The 19,635-nt window shown below is 49.3% G+C and overlaps 1 protein-coding gene across 2 annotated transcripts in view; it reads left to right on the top strand.

Annotated features, from left to right (window-relative positions):
* The first annotated feature begins 15,961 nt into the window (after window positions 1-15,961).
* RIC8A (RIC8 guanine nucleotide exchange factor A) overlaps window positions 15,962-19,635 on the top strand; it is a 26,207-nt gene continuing 22,533 nt past the window's right edge. For both annotated transcript variants that reach the window (XM_068134096.2, XM_068134097.2), the window contains exons 1-3: window positions 15,962-16,085; window positions 17,397-17,444; window positions 17,839-18,015. In XM_068134096.2, the coding sequence (XP_067990197.1) occupies window positions 16,002-16,085; window positions 17,397-17,444; window positions 17,839-18,015 (309 nt within the window). In that variant the 5' untranslated portion in view covers window positions 15,962-16,001. The remainder of the gene's footprint in view (window positions 16,086-17,396; window positions 17,445-17,838; window positions 18,016-19,635) is intronic.

A 19,635-nucleotide genomic window follows, 5' to 3' on the forward strand; every position in this document is an offset into this window, starting at 1 on the left:
CTGAACTTCCCTCTCAACTGACTCTGACTCTCACAGGGGCTCCGACTCAACTCTCGACTCAACTGAGGCGGGGGGCCCGGAGCAGGGTTTTATGGCTCTGCCCCGGCCTTAATCAAATGTCCCAAGCCCCACCTCTCATCGCCGTGGTGAGCCACTCCCCTCGAGCTCTGATTGGCGGCTCGCGCTTACCGGCCACTTCCCCTGCAGCTCCTCCCTTCGGCCTTGCCAGACTTGTCCAGGCCGAGCACGTGGTATTCCAGCGCAAAAGAACACCTAAGCTCACTGGCCTGCTCAACGCAAAACTAACACAGGAAAGGAGACTACGCTTACATTTACTAAGAGATAACTGAACTACTGCGAGGCTACATGTTGTGGTGTGTCTACCTATGAGGGGGGTGGGGGGGCAGGGTCATCCTTTATTCTCAAAACCACAACAATATATATGTGTGTGTGTGTGTGTGTGTGTGTGTGTGTGTGTGTGTGTGTGTGTGTGTGTGTGTGTGTGAATAAGAGAGACACAGAATTGTGAGGAACAGAAATGAAAAAACGAGATGTGTGTGACCCACTCCCATGTGTGTGTGTGTGTGTGTGTGTGTGTGTGTGTGTGTGTGTGACATACTCCCCCACATGTGTGTGACCCACTTCCTAATGTGTGTGTGTGTGTGTGCGTGTGACCCATTCCCCTCCCCCCCCCCCCCCCCCCCGTGTGCGTGACCCAATCCTCCATGTGTGTGTGTGTATGTGTGTGTGTGTGTGTGTGTATGAGACCCACCCCTCCCTTGTGTGTGTGAACCACTCCCCTGTGTGTGTGTGTGTGTATGTGTGTGACCCACTCCTGTGTGTGTTTGTGTGTGTGACCCACTCCCCTGTGGGTGATCCACTCCCCGGTGCAGTGTGCGTGATGTGGGAGGGAGAGGATTTGAGCTCTTGAGGTCACATTTTACATGAGATGTAATGACACATTTCAAAATGTATTTCCCATGTGCATGCACATGCATTCACATGTTATCAGAAGTAAATACATTGTGTAGATTCCATCATTTTTGGATCTGATAAATTGCCAGTAACCAGTTTGTAAAACTGAATGTGCAACATCTAAATGAAGACGTCCATGCCCGTGGGATTCCCACGGGTGACTCCACGAGTTTTCTTGTAATAGGCGTAGGTGATTCTGTCTGTCTGTCCGGGGGTGTGGCTACACCCAGTCTGGGAGGGGCTACAAAAACCAATATCAACCATTTTATTAACTCGAATAGCTTTGAGGCCCTTTTGTTTGGCCCGCAGTGTCTTGCTCTCTCTCCCAGTTTTATTTCAACTCAAATTCGATGTATCATTTCATTTTTCCCAGTCGCTAACATACAGACTTGGCATTTAATATGGAATATATATTTTTTCTTGACTTGGGTTTACTTTCTGAACTCAGTATATCAATCTGGTGAGTTTCTTTTACCCTTTGGTGATGTCTTTGTTGAAAGAACCATGTCACTGATTGTCTTTCGCAGCAAGAAGTCAATAACAGGATTATATCACAGGTGGCGTGACAAAATGTAAGGACAGGTACATTTGACGATTGGCTTCACAATCGGGTATATAAGGGTTGTTGCATTCTGTATTAGTGGAAAACAACTGCTGCACGTCTACAAAAGTTATTGCCGCTTCCTCTGGAGATGGTCCGTCAACTTGACAATGCTGTTTGTCATGGAGTGGTGGCTTTACGAAATTCTGGCATGAAACAGCGTGCTATTGTTCGGCAGTATGGCATCACTCAAGGTCAGGTGTAAAAGATCCTGAAACGAAATGCTCAGAGGGGTGTCCCTACTCCAATACCGAGGCCAGGACGTCCACGCAGAACCACAAGGAGAGATGATCGCCAGCTGCACCGGTTAGTCTGCAATGGCCGTACCAAGTCAGCTAATCGGCTTAGGGCTGAGTGGCAGCAACTGACAAATGTGCCTGTATCCAGAAGGCTAGTCAACCAACGACTGGTTCAAGCAGGTTATCGTGCCAGGCGTCCCCTGTGAAAGCTACGCTTGACCAGACAACACAGCCAGTGCCAATTGCAGTGGGCCAGAGAGCACCGTCAATGGCAGCCAGGACACTGGAATCACGTGACCTTCAGTGACGAGTCTAGATTTCTGGTCTATCGTCAAGATGGCCACGTCCGAGTGCGCAGACAAGTGCATGAAGCCCACAACGAAGATTGTATAGTGCCAAGAATCCAAGCTGGAGGTGGTGGGGTGACCGTTTGGGCTGCTTTTCATGCAGGGGGCAAAACTGACCTGGTTGTTCTGAATGGAAACCTGAACCAGTTCAAGTACAGGGTCATTCTGAAAGAAACATTGCTTCCATTTGCTCATGCAGCCTTTCGAGGAAGCTTTGTCTTCCAAGATGACAATGCACGGCCTCATCGTGCTCGCATGATCCAACACTTTCTTGCTGACCATGGTGTAGAGCATATGGAGTGGCCTGCCATGTCCCCGGATATGAATCTGAAAGAAAACTTGTGGGCAGAATTAACGTGTCAAATCGACAACTTGGACCAGCAGCTGACCTCTGTGCATGAATTGCAGCAGACTATTGTCACTGCATGGCAAGCGATTCCTGTCCAAACCTTGGCAAATCTCGTGAACAGCATGCCTCAACGTGTACGTGCTCTCCTGAGTGCTCGTGGGGGTTACACGAAGTACTGAACTGTAATTTTACTGTCCGTAATCCCAGTCATAATTTAGCTTTTGTTTTTGTTGAAAAAAAATCGGCTAATGTGCAAAATAAAGAGATATTTCTGGAAAACGTACAGAAGTTTAACACAGTACTGTCCGTGAATTGAGTTCGATATCAGTTTACATCACTTTCAAGGATCAATTTATTTGCTTCGAAATGTCAAATGTGGTTTTTGTTTCTTTTAAAGGTCACATTAATAAAATCTAGAATAATTTCAACATAATTCCAAAGAACTTTTGGTTCTAAGTCATCTTGAAAAGTAAGTTCACCCCCACAAAAAAAATATTCCATATTAAATGCCAAGTCTGTAGTTTTAGACTCGGTTGAAAAAAAGGGGAAGAAAATCCAATGAAAGTTTCTGTTTAAAGAACGAAATTAATTCTCAAAGGCCTGCAATATAAAGGCCATCGAGTCTCTCTCACGCCTTTATCTCCAATCTAATTGACCATCTGATTTCATTTTTATCGATGGTTTTAGACTCGGTGTCAGCAATAATTGAGAAAATTCACGCACACACGGAAAATTGCCGAGGTGTATTTTTTAAAAATCGCGGCACGGTCTGTCATACACCGCCTAAAATAACAGACGGGAAAATGGCGAGATATATAAAAAATTCGTGGCTGACTTTTCCATTTGATGACAATCGTCATGATGAAATATTTAATTTATACGTCGTCACAATAATGTGGAGAGAGGAGCATAGCTTCGTTCACGTATCGCCACAGACCAGAAATTGCCGACAGATATTTCTTTGTTATGATTTCATTCATCATTATTATACGGAAGTAAAGGTAATCCTGTTTAAACTGGCATTCATTCCATCATTGTTTTTGTTTTGTTTTTCCGCACGAGTTCTCAAGGCTGAATCGCCTAAAATAACAAACGGGAAAATGCCGAGATGTATAAAATAATCGTGACTCGGTTTCAAAAAACGGGAATAAAATTCAATGAAAGTTACCGTTTATAAAATGAAATACATTTTCAAAGGCCACTTTAATTCACCATCACAGTCGCTGGGATGGTTCAAGTCTCAGTTTCAGCTAAAGTTGAGAAAATCGGCAAAATGTATTCCAACATCCCTTTTGAATGTGTTGACTGGTATGTGGGCACGGCGAATGAGAGAGGGAAGGAGAGTGGGAAGGAGAGAGAAGAATAAGAGAGGGAAGGAGAGAGGGAAGGGGAGGAGAAGGAGAGAGAAGAATAAGAGAGGGAAGGAGAGGAAAATGAGAGGAGAATGAGAAATGAAAACGTTCCCAGGACTTCGTTATTAGACCCCTACCGGTGTACACCGGAGGGGACTATAGGATTGCACGCCGTCCGTCAGTCCGTCAGTCTGTCAGTCCGTCACGCAAGGAACAGTTTTCCGGACGTTTTTTCTAAACGCGTAATGCTAATGATGTCAAACTTGGCACATGGTTTCCTCGTGATAAGTTACAGAACAAGTTCGAACTTCATGACGTTTCGATCATTTTTGACAAAGTTATGGCACTTTGAACTTTGGGAATTCTGATAATTCTGATGATCCTTAACTCAGTGCCATTTTATGTTTTAATTTCCTTTAAAAAAGATTTTCTCTGCAATAATAGGACCGATTGAGATCAAATTTGCACCGTAGAGGGGACTCGGTCAGTAGAATATTTTAATGGTAATTATGTCGTCACAGGTCACGTGGTTCGGCCGCCATATTGTTTTTCGTGAAAACACGAAAACCCCTTTTTCTCTGCAACGGCTGAACAGATCGAGGCCAACCTTTGCAGGCAGAATCGCATACCCATGACGAACGAAAAAGTCAGCGAGCATGACGTCATGCATCACATGGTTTCAGAGTTATGACGTTTTAAAGCATGAACCTTTAAAACCGAGTACCTCCCTCATTTTTGATCCAATCGAGGGGAAACTTCACAGATCTGTTCAGCATGTCAGTCTACTAAAATGTCCTTTTGGAATTTGCGATAGGGCACGTGGTTTGGCAGATATCGTTAATTAAACGAAAATATTTAAAAACTGGATGTCTCTTGAATCGCTCGTACCTCAGACCGTGAGTTGGTAATTATATAATTCACACAATGCGATACGTGCAGGCCGCTCCATGGAGCGACCTTACGGGCTTATCGACGAGGCGAGGCGTGACACACATGTGTCTCAGCATACCTCAGATCAAGTTTGAAAACCAGCATCAACTGTGCATAAATTTGCATATTCGATCATTTTTGACAAAGTTATGGCACTTTGAACTTTGGTAGGGGACATGTATTGCAGCGCAATACTCAGAATGCTTGTTTATATTGTTGCGGATCTCCCGAAGCCCATTCCCGTTACAAAGGGGGGATTAACCCCCTTTTTCCCCCTGGGTCTTCGGGTCCACAAGGGCGAATCGCCACTTCCGGAGCAAGCGTGAAAAAGGGTATCGGGACAACTTCGCACGTACCTTTAACCCACGCTGCCACGAAAGCGGGGACCGAACCTCGCACAAGCCACGCTTAATCGAGTACGCCCGAGTGGTATGCGTATCATGTGACTCATGCTGTTACTTTTATGGAACCCGATTCGAGCGGTTCTATTCGTACCATGCGAAGCCAATTGATGGAAGGGACAGGACGGTCAAATCAAAGGAAGAACACGATTTATTTACACTACAATGATTCAGAATGAAGGAAAGGGGACACAGAGCAGAAGCTTAACCAGTTTAACTTAACCCCAGAGACAGGGCCCACTCACGCACACGGGGAGAAGAAGAGAAGACGGCGCCAAACGCACCCCGCCGTCGGTCGCTCCGGGGCAGCTCACCCGGCGTGGCTCTCTGGCGGTCACGGCACGTATGCAGGCGAAGGCAGGCAGGAGGAGATCGCGCGTCTGTGGTCCGGCACAGGATGTCCTCTCGAGCACCGATTAATACAGCGCAAAGTGCAGGGCACGGGGAAAGTTCGTGTACAATCTCGATCACCGCAATTCAACGCACTCGTTCTGCAGCGTGGTTCTCGTGCGTGATCAAGCTCAACTCAACTCACTCTCACAGGGAACTGTAACTCAGCACTTGAACTCACGATACTCTCCGGCTCTTACTGGCGTGCACACGACTCTCACTCAAAACTCTTCTCACCTCTTCTGCGGTGGGGGGACTCGGAGCAGGGTTTTATGGCTCCGCCCCAGAATCTCACTCGAATGTTCCAAACCCCACCTCTGGTCGTCGTGGTTAGCCACTCCCCTCGAGCCCTGATTGGTGGCTCGTTCTTACCGGCCACTCCCTCCTGCAGCGCCTCCCTTCGGCCTCGCCAGACTTGTTCAGGCCTGCCACGTGGCATTTCAGCGCCAAAAGAACACCGAAGCTCACTGGCTTACTCAACGCAAAACTAAACACAGGAAAGGACTACGCTTACATTGACTAAGAAATAACTGAACTATCGCGAGGCTTCATGTTGTGGTGCATCTACCTACGAGAGGGAATTAACCTTTATTCCAAAACCACAACAATATTGTTGCGGATATGGGATTTGGCCTCCATATCCGCTTGTAAATATTCCCCTATTTCCCCAATACTCCCCAACTATCCCCAATCCCCCATTCCCTAGTCCCATTGTCTGTAAACAACACTCTGTAGAACCGACCTTCCCCATTTTCCCCCATTAAATGTCGTGCCCAGGTCCACCGCATCTCACGTAGACAACTTTCGGACATCTTGCTAGTTATTCTTAGTCTATGTCAGTTAAGGACTCGTTTCCATTAATTCTGACTCTTCGTTGCACCAGAATGTGATTGTATGGCACCAGTAGTGAGTTTAGGACCTCCCCATACCTCCTCCCATCTTCCTCATGAAACCACAACAACAACAACAACTACAACAACAGCGCGCGGGGAGTGTGCGTCCTCACTCCGGCTTGGTTAGCCGCCATTGCCCAAGTGCTCCGGCGGGGTTACCACGAAGGGGCTGACTGTCGGCCCCTCGTCAAGGGCGGAGCCCGGTAACCCCCAGCACCCAATAAGAAGCGGCGGGCCGATTCCATCTGGGGCGGAGCTAACGAGCCGAGGGCGTGTCACTGCCCGCCGGATATACGCAGCGACTTACCGGACGTGACGTCAGATGCGCCTCAGCCACGAAGGAGAAACAGACGCCACCTCCAGCGCGACGAGACCTCCCGCATCTCTGGACCGGACCGGGTCGATTCTGCCCCTGCGCCAAGGTGCACCTTGAGCCTCGACTACCTGCCCTTCCTTGCCATCAATCCCGGTGTGAGTCAGTCTTGTCCCATTTATCTGTCGTCTGCCGGGGCTACTATAAGACCGTATTTAAGTGCCTACCTTCCTATGCTGTCTCTCTTGTCCTTGTAATCTAACGTTCCGTAATATTATAACCTCCTCCGGAGGTCTTGAGAACTGTACCCCTGGTGTCGTGTCATTTAATCCAGCCGTTGTGTCCTTTCCTTAATTGATTTAGCATAGCGCGACTCGGCCAACGTTCGAGTATAATCGGGTAAACTGTGCAGACGCGGTCATACCAAACCGCTCGGTAAACCAACATCCACAACCGCGTCTGTAACATTTGGTGTCGAGGAGTTGGATTCGGACCGGGGACTAAATTCAGTTAGGCCCAAATTTTGGAACACCAATTGTACCATTAGGGTAACATTTTGGTGTCGGGAAGTAGAATTCGATCCGGAGCGCGTTTCCCGCGCTCGAAATTATAACGGCGAAATTTAATTGTGTTTTACAAAAAAAATAAAAACCCGAATTTTGAAAGTCGCGCTATGGCAGACCAAGACGGCTGGGTTCCGGTAGAGGAGAGTGAGGCAGGGTCGATCCAGGACCAAAATGAGGGACATGAGGAGAGCGAAGCAGTGAGGGTAGCAGACGCACAAAATGGCGCCTCGCACATGGCCACGGCGACCGCGCCCGCGACCGTGGTAGCGCCGCTGGTGGATTCGAACCTTTTCCTCCTGCAAATGAGGGCCCTTATGGAACAAATGGGGAACCGGATGGATGCTCAGAGTGAGCGATTGGAGGGCCAAATGGGGGTAATGGGAAACCAAATGGGGGTAATGAGGGACGAATTGAGGGCTGATAGTGAGCGATTAGAGGGCCAAATGGGGGTAATGGGAAACCAAATGGGGGTAATGAGGGACGAAGCGAGGGGTACCGGTGAGGGGTTAGACAAGAAATTTGGGAAGTTAGACAATAATTTTGAGGAGTTAGACAAGAAATTTGGGAAGTTAGACAATAATTTTGAGGGGTTAGACAACGGGATAAAAGAGGTGAGAAATGGGTTAATGGGGGTAGAAAACAGAATGGCCGCTCAAGAGAATCAAATGGAAGGGATGCAAAAGGGGTTAGAGGGGTTAGAAAACAGGATGGAAGGCAAATTGAGGGACATGAGGGACCAAGCAGAAAGGGAAGTTAAACTAATGGGGCAGCAGATAGAGGGGGTCAGAATGGGGGTAGAGACCAAACTGGATGCTCACAGGGAGGAAATGGAGCAGATGAGGGTGGCATCTGGGCAGGAGATGCAAGTGATGGGAGAGGAGATCAGAAGAGGTGTGAGTGAGGAGGTCGGAGGAGTGCGCGAGGAGGTGAGGCACTGTAAGGAGCGCATGGAGAAGGAGGTGAGAAAGGGGACTGTAAAATTGCAAGGTGGTATAGAGGAGTTGACGCTGGGAGTAGAACAGCTGACAGTGGGACAAAAGGAGTTGGGGGACCAGGTAAAGAAGAACACAGCGGTAATAGAGGGTTTAAAATCGACACAGAAGGAGATGAAAAAGGACGTAGGGGTAATTAAAAAAGAGTGTCAGACGGTACATGAGGACCTGACGAGGAAAATGGACAAGGTGGTAGAGGTGATGGAGGTTAAAGAGCGGGAGGTGCGGGAGCACATAGAAAAAAATAAAGTGGAGTTAGAGGAAGAACTTAAAGGGGCGCACGAGGAGATGAAGGAGGTGAAGCAGAAATTAGAAGAAGTGGAAGAAGGGGTGAGCGAAATTAAGAAGCGACGGAGAGAGGATAAGAAAGAGATAAAGGAGGAAGTAAAAGAATTGGTCCAAAGTCTGTGTTCGGATCGTGATGATGTGCTCATTAACCGGATGAGGGATTCGCAGGTGATGGAGGAGAAGCGAAGAGGAAGAGGACCCGGTGTAAGTGGTGACCAATATGGTCGTGCGTATGATGCGCCAGGTGATTTAAGAAGCTTGGGGGTCGAGATGGACCCGGGTGTTCGTGAGAGGCCGTTGGTGAAGTGTGTGACAGGTCTGGTGTGCGAAAAAGGAGGTGTGCGAGAAAGTCCGACTCTGGGGTGCATGAGGAAAGAGTGCGCTGTCAAAGGAAAGGAAGAATGCACGCCTGTGGTGAGTGTTACAGAGGGTGTGACGGGAGAGTGTGCGCAAGAGTGTGTGTGAGAGAGGTGTGTAACGGACGGGTGCATGAGGAAAGAGTGCGCTGTCAAGAGTAAGGGTGAGTGCGCTGTCAAGAATGGAGGTGAGAGTAGTGAGAGTGACAAGGAGCGTGAGTTGGTTGTGACAGGTGAGAAAGGAAGCACACCTGGAATGGTAGAGCGTGTGTGGGAATGCACGCTGGAATTGGTAGTGAGGCACGTGGTTGGGTGTGCGAGTGATAGCACACCTGTGATTGTCACAGAGGAGGTGACCGAGGAGGGGGCGCGAAGAGGTGTGTTGGTGAGGTGTGCGAGCGACGAATGTGTGCCAAGGTGTTCGGTGGTCAGATGTGTGACCAAGTCGGTGAGCGGAATGGGTGTACCGAGGTGTGTAAGAAGAGGTACGACGAGGAGCATGGAAACGGCTGCATGTATGAGCAAGAAAGGGGTAGCGTATGCTTGTAAGAATCCAGGTGAAGCATCGACGGTAACCAGGTTAGAGGTGAGGTCGACTTTTAGCCGAAGCGGGCCCTCGGTGCGTGCCGGGCTTCGCGTGCCGCGAGAACCAGCAGGGATCCGAGCCACGGCGGGTTCGAAAGGACCGCCGTGCGCGATCCACGCTGGGCCTTGCTTTGAACGGCCGCGTCTGTGCTCCACTAGGCGGAGCGGGCAGCCCGATAGGAAGGATCGTCATGGCGACCACTTCTTATTGAGACGTGCCGGCAGGTCGAGATCGGGACATTGGATGGCTCCACGCCGAGGTGGTGCGTGGGATCTCGGCCCGGGTAAGCCCCCGTCCCTGCACCGAGTGCCGGACGCATCCAGCCGCTGGCACCAAACAACCCGCATTCATGGCTTGGCTGTACGAAGCCGGGCTTTGGACAGGAATTGGCGCACCGAGAGGCATTAGTGAGTAGACTGTGTGATGAGGTTAGTGTTTTGGCCCCAAAATTAGAGAAAAACAAAATTTGATGATTGGCAAAGGATGGGCAGTAGTGATTGGCAGATGATGGGTAGTGATTGGCAAAATTTTTGATTTGTTGAAATTTGATGTGCAAAATTGGTAGTGGGAGATGCCCGATGTGGTGGGATGGCAACTCTGTCATCCCTCACAATGTGGGGCGGAGGAGCAATAGCTTATGGGGTGTATGGCAGTGAAAACTAGCCCGGGTGGGTTAGGATATTGATAGGGCCCTAGAAGATGACATTAGGTGACGTTAAGGTTAGTTAGTGACTGATACCTGTAGTGGGGACGCAGGTAGATTAGTGTGGATGATAATGACGTGGGAGCGCAATAGTTTAAAGGGACGACTGGGAAGCGCAAGTTTCAGAGGGGAGTAGTTAGATGAGATGATGCTGTGTGAGAGCTGGACAGGTGTGTGGAGCAGTGTGGAGCAGTGGATGAGTAGTGAGTGTTGTGGATCAGCGCGAATGCGCTTGGGGAGAGAAGGGTGCAGGCGGCACCAGGTGTGAGAGCACAGGTGTGCAAGTGCAGGTGTGTGGAGTACATGGAGTAAGTGGTACGGAGTGGTGTGCATGGTGCGAAGGTGTGAATGGGGGAAGAGTGGACCCCCATCACGGATACCCGGGGCGGGTAGTGTAAGTGTTAGGTAGAGGGTATAGGTAAATTGTGGTTGGATATTGGCATTTGTGGTGCGGTTGCAGAATGGTATTGTGGATGGGTGCATTAGTGTTGTGGAAATGGCTGGGCGTGTAGCCTGTTAGTGTGTGTAGTTGGTTGGGCACTCCACCACTGTGAGGATGTCGGCCAGGTGAGGCCGCAGGTGGGCTCTGGGAGCCGTTAGTGTCAGTGGGGCCCGAGGATCCGGAGGACGGACCCGGGTAGCCCAGTGCCAGAGAGGGCACCGAGTGGGGAGAGCGCCAGAGGGCCTTCCCCAGGTAGTTAGGATAGGGTGAGGAGCAGGTAAGCTCGGAGGCAACTGCAGTGGTGGAGCTGTGCAGGTGGGTAGACCCGCTGGGAGAGGTACACGTCGCAGCCCAGAAATTGTACGAGGGCACCGAGAGATGAATCGGGGGAGTGAGGCCCCAAATTGAAAAGCACCACAGTTTGGTCAATGGGAATTGGTTTTTAGAACCCATAGTGTAAGAGGGCCAATGGTTTGGCAGGAGAAAGACCCCGGGTAATGTAAAGTTGTTAAAGTCATTTAGGAAATAGTTAGGATTGATGAACCTGTCGCACCATACGCAGCCACTTACCTGTGGTGATGATGATGACTCCACACCTGTGTTTTCTTTGTTTTGTGTTGCAGGAAGTAAGGATTGCTGTTGGATTTGTGAGACGCATCACGACATGGATGAGACATTGGGGTGATTCCATCTCTCCCTCCCTAGGAGGGACTGATGATGAATTGGTGATGGCAAATTATGATGTTGAGTTGAAAATGGCAAATTTGATTGGTTAGGAGGGAGAGAAGACGAATTTGGTTTATGGGAGGAACGGGGAAGACAGTAGGGACGTTTGTTGATTTGTAAAGTAGATGTTTATGGGTAGTGTTGTGTTTTGTGGATACAGTAAGGGGTAAGGGAGGGGCCATGTAGGTTACCTGGTGGGGGGGGCGTACGGTAGGAACGTACCTGTCTCACCTGGTTCCCATGTGCCCCCAGTGTGCATTACCTTACATTGCGTGCACTTTTGCGCCCTTACCACCTTACTCACTTGTCTTCTTCTTTTGTCTCCCACCTCCGAGGATCTGGCTTTGGGGCAGAGAGAGAGGAGAGAGAGGTGCTGGCTCCGCAGTTGTGGGCCTGCACTTTCGCTGCTTGCTGCCGGGATCGATACACCATATGGACCGCAATTTTTGTGGCCGCCCACCATGGACCGCAGTTCTTTTGCGGCCAAGCACCACCTGTGGAAGGACCTATGGGTCAACGTGGCACCTATGCCAGACAGGTGAACCACTAATAGTTGGCCCCCTGACGGCCACAATTTAGAAATGGACGCGGTTGGCGCCTTTCTTTATTTTTAAAGAAGCCAGAAGGGCAAGTGCTTCAGGAAGGCAAGACCAGCGGCAGAACATCGGCCGGCTGCGACACCACACCATGATTATTGAACATTTTATTGGTGCACTGGATGGTGCTGACTGTGTGATGGGGTGGTGCTTTTGGTGCTTGGATGGGGTGCTCTGCACATTATTAAACGCCGTAAGGCCACAGAGCACTCGTGGGTTGGTGTATCGATGCTGGCATGCGTGCTCTCTCTATGCATAACATCTGCATGTGTTCCTCCAAAAACAGGTCCTGGATCGTAGTGTAAATATCAGCGTAGTCTTGTGTAAATAATGCTCCCTACCGGCTGTATGTTTAGTTTGAGAATTCTTTCCGCGATTCGGTTATCCTGTGGGTGTGTTTCTGTGAGGAGAAGGGTGCAACGTCGCAGGGGGACAAATTTACTCATTTGTGAATATCTGTAAAACTGTCGCACTCAGGGTAGAGTTAATAGTAGAGGGAACTACATCTGAGTGCCACACTAAAGTAGGTAAAAATTTATCGGGTCGGGACGCCCCGAGGGTAGAGAAGGGTGCAATGTTGCGGATATGGGATTTGGCCTCCATATCCGCTTGTAAATATTCCCCTATTTCCCCAATACTCCCCAACTATCCCCAATCCCCCATTCCCTAGTCCCATTGTCTGTAAACAACACTCTGTAGAACCGACCTTCCCCTTTTTCCCCCATTAAATGTCGTGCCCAGGTCCACCGCATCTCACGTAGACAACTTTCGGACATCTTGCTAGTTATTCTTAGTCTATGTCAGTTAAGGACTCGTTTCCATTAATTCTGACTCTTCGTTGCACCAGAATGTGATTGTATGGCACCAGTAGTGAGTTTAGGACCTCCCCATACCTCCTCCCATCTTCCTCATGAAACCACAACAACAACAACAACTACAACAACAGCGCGCGGGGAGTGTGCGTCCTCACTCCGGCTTGGTTAGCCGCCATTGCCCAAGTGCTCCGGCGGGGTTACCACGAAGGGGCTGACTGTCGGCCCCTCGTCAAGGGCGGAGCCCGGTAACCCCCAGCACCCAATAAGAAGCGGCGGGCCGATTCCATCTGGGGCGGAGCTAACGAGCCGAGGGCGTGTCACTCCCCGCCGGATATACGCAGCGACTTACCGGACGTGACGTCAGATGCGCCTCAGCCACGAAGGAGAAACAGACGCCACCTCCAGCGCGACGAGACCTCCCGCATCTCTGGACCGGACCGGGTCGATTCTGCCCCTGCGCCAAGGTGCACCTTGAGCCTCGACTACCTGCCCTTCCTTGCCATCAATCCCGGTGTGAGTCAGTCTTGTCCCGTTTATCTGTCGTCTGTCGGGGCTACTATAAGACCGTATTTAAGTGCCTACCTTCCTATGCTGTCTCTCTTGTCCTTGTAATCTAACGTTCCGTAATATTATAACCTCCTCCGGAGGTCTTGAGAACTGTACCCCTGGTGTCGTGTCATTTAATCCAGCCGTTGTGTCCTTTCCTTAATTGATTTAGCATAGCGCGACTCGGCCAACGTTCGAGTATAATCGGATAAACTGTGCAGACGCGGTCATACCAAACCGCTCGGTAAACCAACATCCACAACCGCGTCTGTAACAATATTATTACTTGGTAAAAGTACGGCGACTGAATACTGAAGTTCGGGATCGAACCGAAGTCAAATTATATTTTCCCATATTCCTGGGGTTACATACAGAGTTTGTTTATGGCGATTCAACTCTTTTCCAACTATGTAATTAAACAATACAGTACTTCAAAAATGTACATAATAATGTCGACCAGCTATGGAATACAATATTTATTAATAACGTTTGGTTTTAATCCGCTTCTACTTTGTAAAACGAAGTGTTTTCGATACTTTCAAATTTATAAATGAACAAGAGTTAAGGCGGGTTCTCCACCCTCCATTCTCTCAAGTCAAATCAAATGAAGTCAACCAAGTAAAGGTGGAAGTTTCACTTCCCACCCTATGCTCCCTCCTCTCCCCTGAATGTGATCCTTTCCTCCTCTCCCCTGTGTGCAATGCTCTCCACTGTGCAGCGTGCGTAGTGAGGGGTTGGAGAGGAGCGAGAAATTGGAGAGGAGCGAGGGGTTGGAGAGGAGCGAGGGGTTGGAGAGGAGTGAGGGGTTGGAGAGGGGTGAGGGGTTGGAAAGGAGCGAGGGGTTGGAGAGGAGCGAGGGGTTGGCGAGTGAGGAGTTGGAGAGTGAGGAGCTAGGGGTTGGAGAGTGAGGCGCTAGGGGTTGGAGAGTGAGGAGCTAGGGGCTGGAGAGTGAGGAGCTAGGGGTTGGAGAGTAGCGAGTAGTTGGAGAGGAGCGAGGGGTTGGAGAGGAGCTAGGGGTTGGAGAGTGAGGAGCTCGGGGTTGGAGAATGAGGAGCTAGGGATTGGAGAGGAGCGAGAAATTGGAGAGAAGCGAGGGGTTGGAGAGCGAGGAGTGAGTAGTTGGAGAGTGAGGAGCGAGTAGTTGGAGAGTGAGGGGCTAGGGGCTGGAGAGTGAGGAGATATGGGTTGGAGAGTGAGGAGCTAGGGGTTGGAGAGCGAGGAGCGAGGGGTTGGAGAGTGAGGAGCGAGGAGTTGGAGAGTGAGGCGTGAGGAGTTGGAGTGAGGGGCGAGGAGTTGGAGAGTGAGGAGCGAGGGGTTGGAGAGCGAGGAGCGAGGGGTTGGAGAGTGAGGAGCGAGGAGTTGGTGAGCGAGGAGCGAGGAGTTGGAGAGTGAGGAGCGAGGGGTTGGAGTGTGATGGGCGATTGGAGAGAGTGAGGAGCGATTGGAGAGCAGAGTGAGGAGCGATTGGAGAGGAGAGTGAGGAGCGATTGGAGGGGAGTGTGAGGGATTGGAGAAGAGTGTGAGGGATTGGAGAGGAGCAAATATAGAGCAAACGTATATGCTTATGTTTGTTTATATGCGACCAAAATTTCTTCTTCTGGTTCTTCAACTAAAATTTACACCCAAAACACGGTCCATGAACACTTAATTACGTTTGGACTGCTGAGACCCCCTCAGACCTTTGATGACCCTTTAAAGCCCCCAAGACCCTTAACACCACCAAGACCCCTGAAGACCCAAAATACCCTTAAATACCCAAAAGACCCTGAAGACCCAAAATACCCTGAAGACCCAAAAGCTCGAAGACCCCAAAGACCACGAAGACCCAAAACACCCCAAAGACCCAAAATTTCCTTAAAGGCCCTGAAGACCCAAAACACCCTGAAGACCCAAAAGACCCAAAACACCCCGAAGACCCAAAATATTAGAAGAATAATAATAAAGACCCAAAAGACCCTGAAGACCCAAAATACCCCAAAGACCCAAAACACATTGAAGACCCAAAACACACTGAAGACTACAAAGACCCTTAAAGACCCTGATGACGCCAAATACCCCAAAGATCCCAAAGACCCAAAACACCCCAAAGACCCACAATACCCTTAAAGGCCCAGACGATCCAAAATACCCTGAAGACTTAAATGGCAACGAAGTCCCAACTGACCCAAAAGACCCCGAAGACCCAAAATACCCCAAAGACGCAAAACACCCTGAAGACCCAAAACACACTGAAGACCCCAAAGATCCTTTGGACCTGAAAGACCCTTAAATACCCCGAAGACCCCAAACACCCCAAAGACCCAAAATACCTTAAAGGCCCAGAGGATCCAAAAGACCCTGAAGACGCAAATGGCCCTGAAGACCCAAAAGACACCAAAATGGTCAAAGATGCCTATCCCTCTGAAGTGGCATGTGGTGAGGCGCGCGCAGCGCGCCGAGTCACGCTAGTATAATATATGCACGAAAGGGATGTAAAATTAGAATAATAATATCATCAACAACAACAACAACAACAGCAGCGAGCATTGTTTATTAATTATTTTTGTGCAGGAAAGCGTCACGTGGTGTTCCTTCCTGACCGCCGTGTTTCGAGCAATGGCGTTGGGGGCGGTGCTCTTGGCCGTCCGTGAGGGACCAGAGGACGCGGTCGTCGCAGCTCTGCAGGATTTCTGCTCCAAAGTGAGGCCGCCATGCTCTTTAATGCTTTGATCTGTTTGTATTTTTTGCCGTACTTGATAGTTTTGTGCGAATCGTATCGATTGGTAACGATCATTTATATCGGCTGTTGCCCTCATCGGGTCCAGTATTGATCATTATGTTATCGAATGTGTGACCGGAAGTTGCTGCTCCCAACATCGCGTTTTTCTCCTGGATCAGCTTGCCATGTCGAGCTTGTTATCGTTTTTACCACGAAACCACTAACTCCTCTCCCTTCCCATCCCCAACCCTTCCACCCATGTCCTCTCTACCCCTTGGCTCCTCCACCACATCCAACCTTTTCCAACCACCACCCCGCTGTCATTTTCCAACCACCACCTCCCTCTGCCCCTTTTCCAACCACCACCACCCTTTGCCCCTTATCCAACTCCCACCACCCTCTGCCCCTTATACAACCACCACCACCCCCACCCTCTGCCCCTTATACAACCACCACCCTCTGCCCCTTATACAACCACCACCCTCTGCCCCTTATACAACCACGACCACCACCACCCTCTGCCCCTTTTCCAACCACCACCACCACCCTCTGCCCCTTTTCCAACCACCACCACCACCACCCTCTGCCCCTTTTCCAACCACCACCACCACCCTCTGCCCCTTTTCCAACCACCACCACCAGCCTCTGCCCCTTTTCCAACTACCACCACCCTCTGCCCCTTTTCCAATCACCACCACCACCCTCTGCCCCTTTTCCAATCACCACCACAACCCCTCTGCCATTTTCCAACCACCACCACCACCCTCTGCCATTTTCCAACCACCACCCCCCCTCTGCCCTCTTCCAACAACCACCACCCCCTGCCCTCTTCCAACCACCACCACCCCTCTGCCCTTTTCCAACCACCACCACTCCTCTGCCCTTTTCCAACCACCACCACCCCTCTGCCCTCTTCCAACCACCACCACCCCTCTGCCCTTTTCCAACCATCACCACCACCCCTCTGCCCTTTTCCAACCACCACCACCACCCCTCTGCCCTTTTCCAACCACCACCAGCACCACCCCTCTGCCCTTTTCCAACCATCACCCTCTCTGCTCTTTTTTAACCACCACCACCACCACCCTCTGCTCTTTTTTTAACCACCACCACCCATCTGCCCTTTCTCCACACCTCCCCTCACTCCCACCCTGCTTTTCCTTGGAGCACAGCAGCCACACCCATTTTCCACTCTTGTCCCCGCTCCCCTCCCACATCTACTTCATCAATCTCATATTTTATTATCCAATTCATGTTCTCTCTTCCCTTTCCAATTTCCTGCCCACCCTCAGCATGCAGAGACTTTCAAATTTGATCTTGAGGATGGTGAGGAAGGAAAGGTTTGTGCTAAGAACACTAATTTTGCCCATCATTTTACTCGTTCTGTGACATACGCTTGTTTTTATTTTTCCCAATCTCTTAAACAGAATCATGATGAATTACATGAAAACTATACCTTTGTTTTTGCTATGGGGGTGGGGGGGGGGGGGGGAGGAGGGGTGGAAGGTGGTGGTGAAGGTTTATATGCTTCTATCACACTGCTGATCAAAAACACGAGAGAAAAGCACATTGTTATTAAACTGTGATAATAAACCTGAATAATAGCACTGTGAGTATAATCTCATTTATATAAGATTCATTGTATTAATTCATATACCACAGTTTGAAACCAACCACCACCCCTATTTCCTCCCCAATCATCACCCCACCTCATCCCCACTCCACGACCACCAGCAACTGGCATCTGCCCTTTTGGACCGTCTGTCAGCTCCACCACCATGCTCCCCCCTCGTGATTCCTTGTCTATCCACTGCCCGCCTGCTCTCCCGTGATCCCTTCATTGGAGACAAGCTGGGCAGTCTCGAGGCGCTGAAGATCCTATCTCAGCATGCGGGCATCTGGGAACAGGAGGTAATAAATATGGTCACGTGCGACCTGGAATAGATGAAGTAAATAATGGAAGGAATTATTTTATATATACAGGGTGGACCAGAAAGCCTGGGCAAATTTTGAAGAATGATACCTGCAACAAACAACCAAGTTTATTATTGTTCTTTGGTGCAAAACAAAATATGAATACTCGTTAAACAGTCTAATCAGTCTAATATACATGAAACAGATCAGTTCAAATGTTCAAACTGCTTTCCTTCATTGCCTATGCACAGCTGTAGCCATGACGAAACACACTGACACACAGTTCTGCATGTTTCAGTTGTTAAGGCAGCAGTCTCATTACGGATGAATTGTTTCAAGTATCTAAGGGTCATAGGAATCCTCGCATACACTTGGTGTTTGAGGAAACCCCAAAGGAAGAAATCACAGGGTGTTAAATCACAAGACTGCGGCGGCCATTGGACGGGACCACGGCGGCCAATCCATTTGTCTGTAAAGTTCAAATTGAGGGCCTGGCGTACACTGGCAACATAATGAGCAGGCGCACCATCATGCATGAACAACATTTTGCCATCATGAGTGGAAATACATGCTGCTCCAACATTAGAAGGTAATTTGCAGAATTCACATTTTCTTCAAAAAATATCGGTCTAACAATGCCTCCAGAAGAAATGGCTGCCCAGACGGACACACTAGTTTGATACTCGACGTTGTGCTCAACAGTAAATTGTGGGTTGTCTGCTGCCCATATCATGCTGTTATGATGATTCACAGAACCAGATAAAGTAAACTTGGATTCATCTGACCACAAGATCCTGTTCTGCAAATCATTGTCCATATCCATTAACCCAAGCAATGTCTCACATGCCTCAACACGCCTGTCAAAATCATCCTCAGATAGTTGGTGAATTAATCTGGGTATGTATGGTTTCGCATTAAGGTCTTTTAGTATTCTTCGAATCAATGATCAGCTTATATTGATGACGTTTGATAAACGACGAGTTGTTAATGGTGTGTTACTGTCGAGTTGTTGTTGAATAACCGCTCTGCTTCCCTCAGTTCGAACAGTACGAGGCCGACCTAGTCACTGTTTTGGAAGAATGCTGCCGGTTTCATCAAACTGCTTGTTTATTCTGCCAATGGTTCTTCTGTCAATTGCGTCTGCGCCACTTTCTTTCACAAGTTGTCTGTGAACTTCAGCCGGATTTCCAGATACAGAATACAAACGTACAGTGCGAATTTTCTGTCTCACGATATCCTCCGTCATATCAGGGTGTCTCATTCACAATGAACTGAACTAAGCAAAGACAAAAGTGTGCAGCACAGTGAGCGAACCTCACCCTGATCCATATCACATGATGCACCTCACCCTGCTGCGTATCACGTGATGCCTGTGCGTGTTGAAGTAGTCACATCCATTTACGAGTGATCATGTTTTGTTTTGCACCAAAGAACAATAATAAACTTAGTTGGTTGTTGTAGGTATCGTTCTTAAAAATGTGCCCAGGGTGTCTCGACCACCTCGTGTGTGTGTGTGTGTGTGTGTGTGTGTGTGTGTGTGTGTGTGTGTGTGTGTGTGTGTGTGTGTGTGTGTGTGTGTGTGTGTGTGTGTGTGTGTGTGTGTGTGTATGTATGTAT

The sequence above is a fragment of the Myxine glutinosa genome, unplaced genomic scaffold, assembly GCF_964187855.1.
Source record: "Myxine glutinosa unplaced genomic scaffold, kmMyxGlut1.1 SCAFFOLD_1960, whole genome shotgun sequence".
Lineage (NCBI taxonomy): Eukaryota > Metazoa > Chordata > Myxini > Myxiniformes > Myxinidae > Myxine > Myxine glutinosa.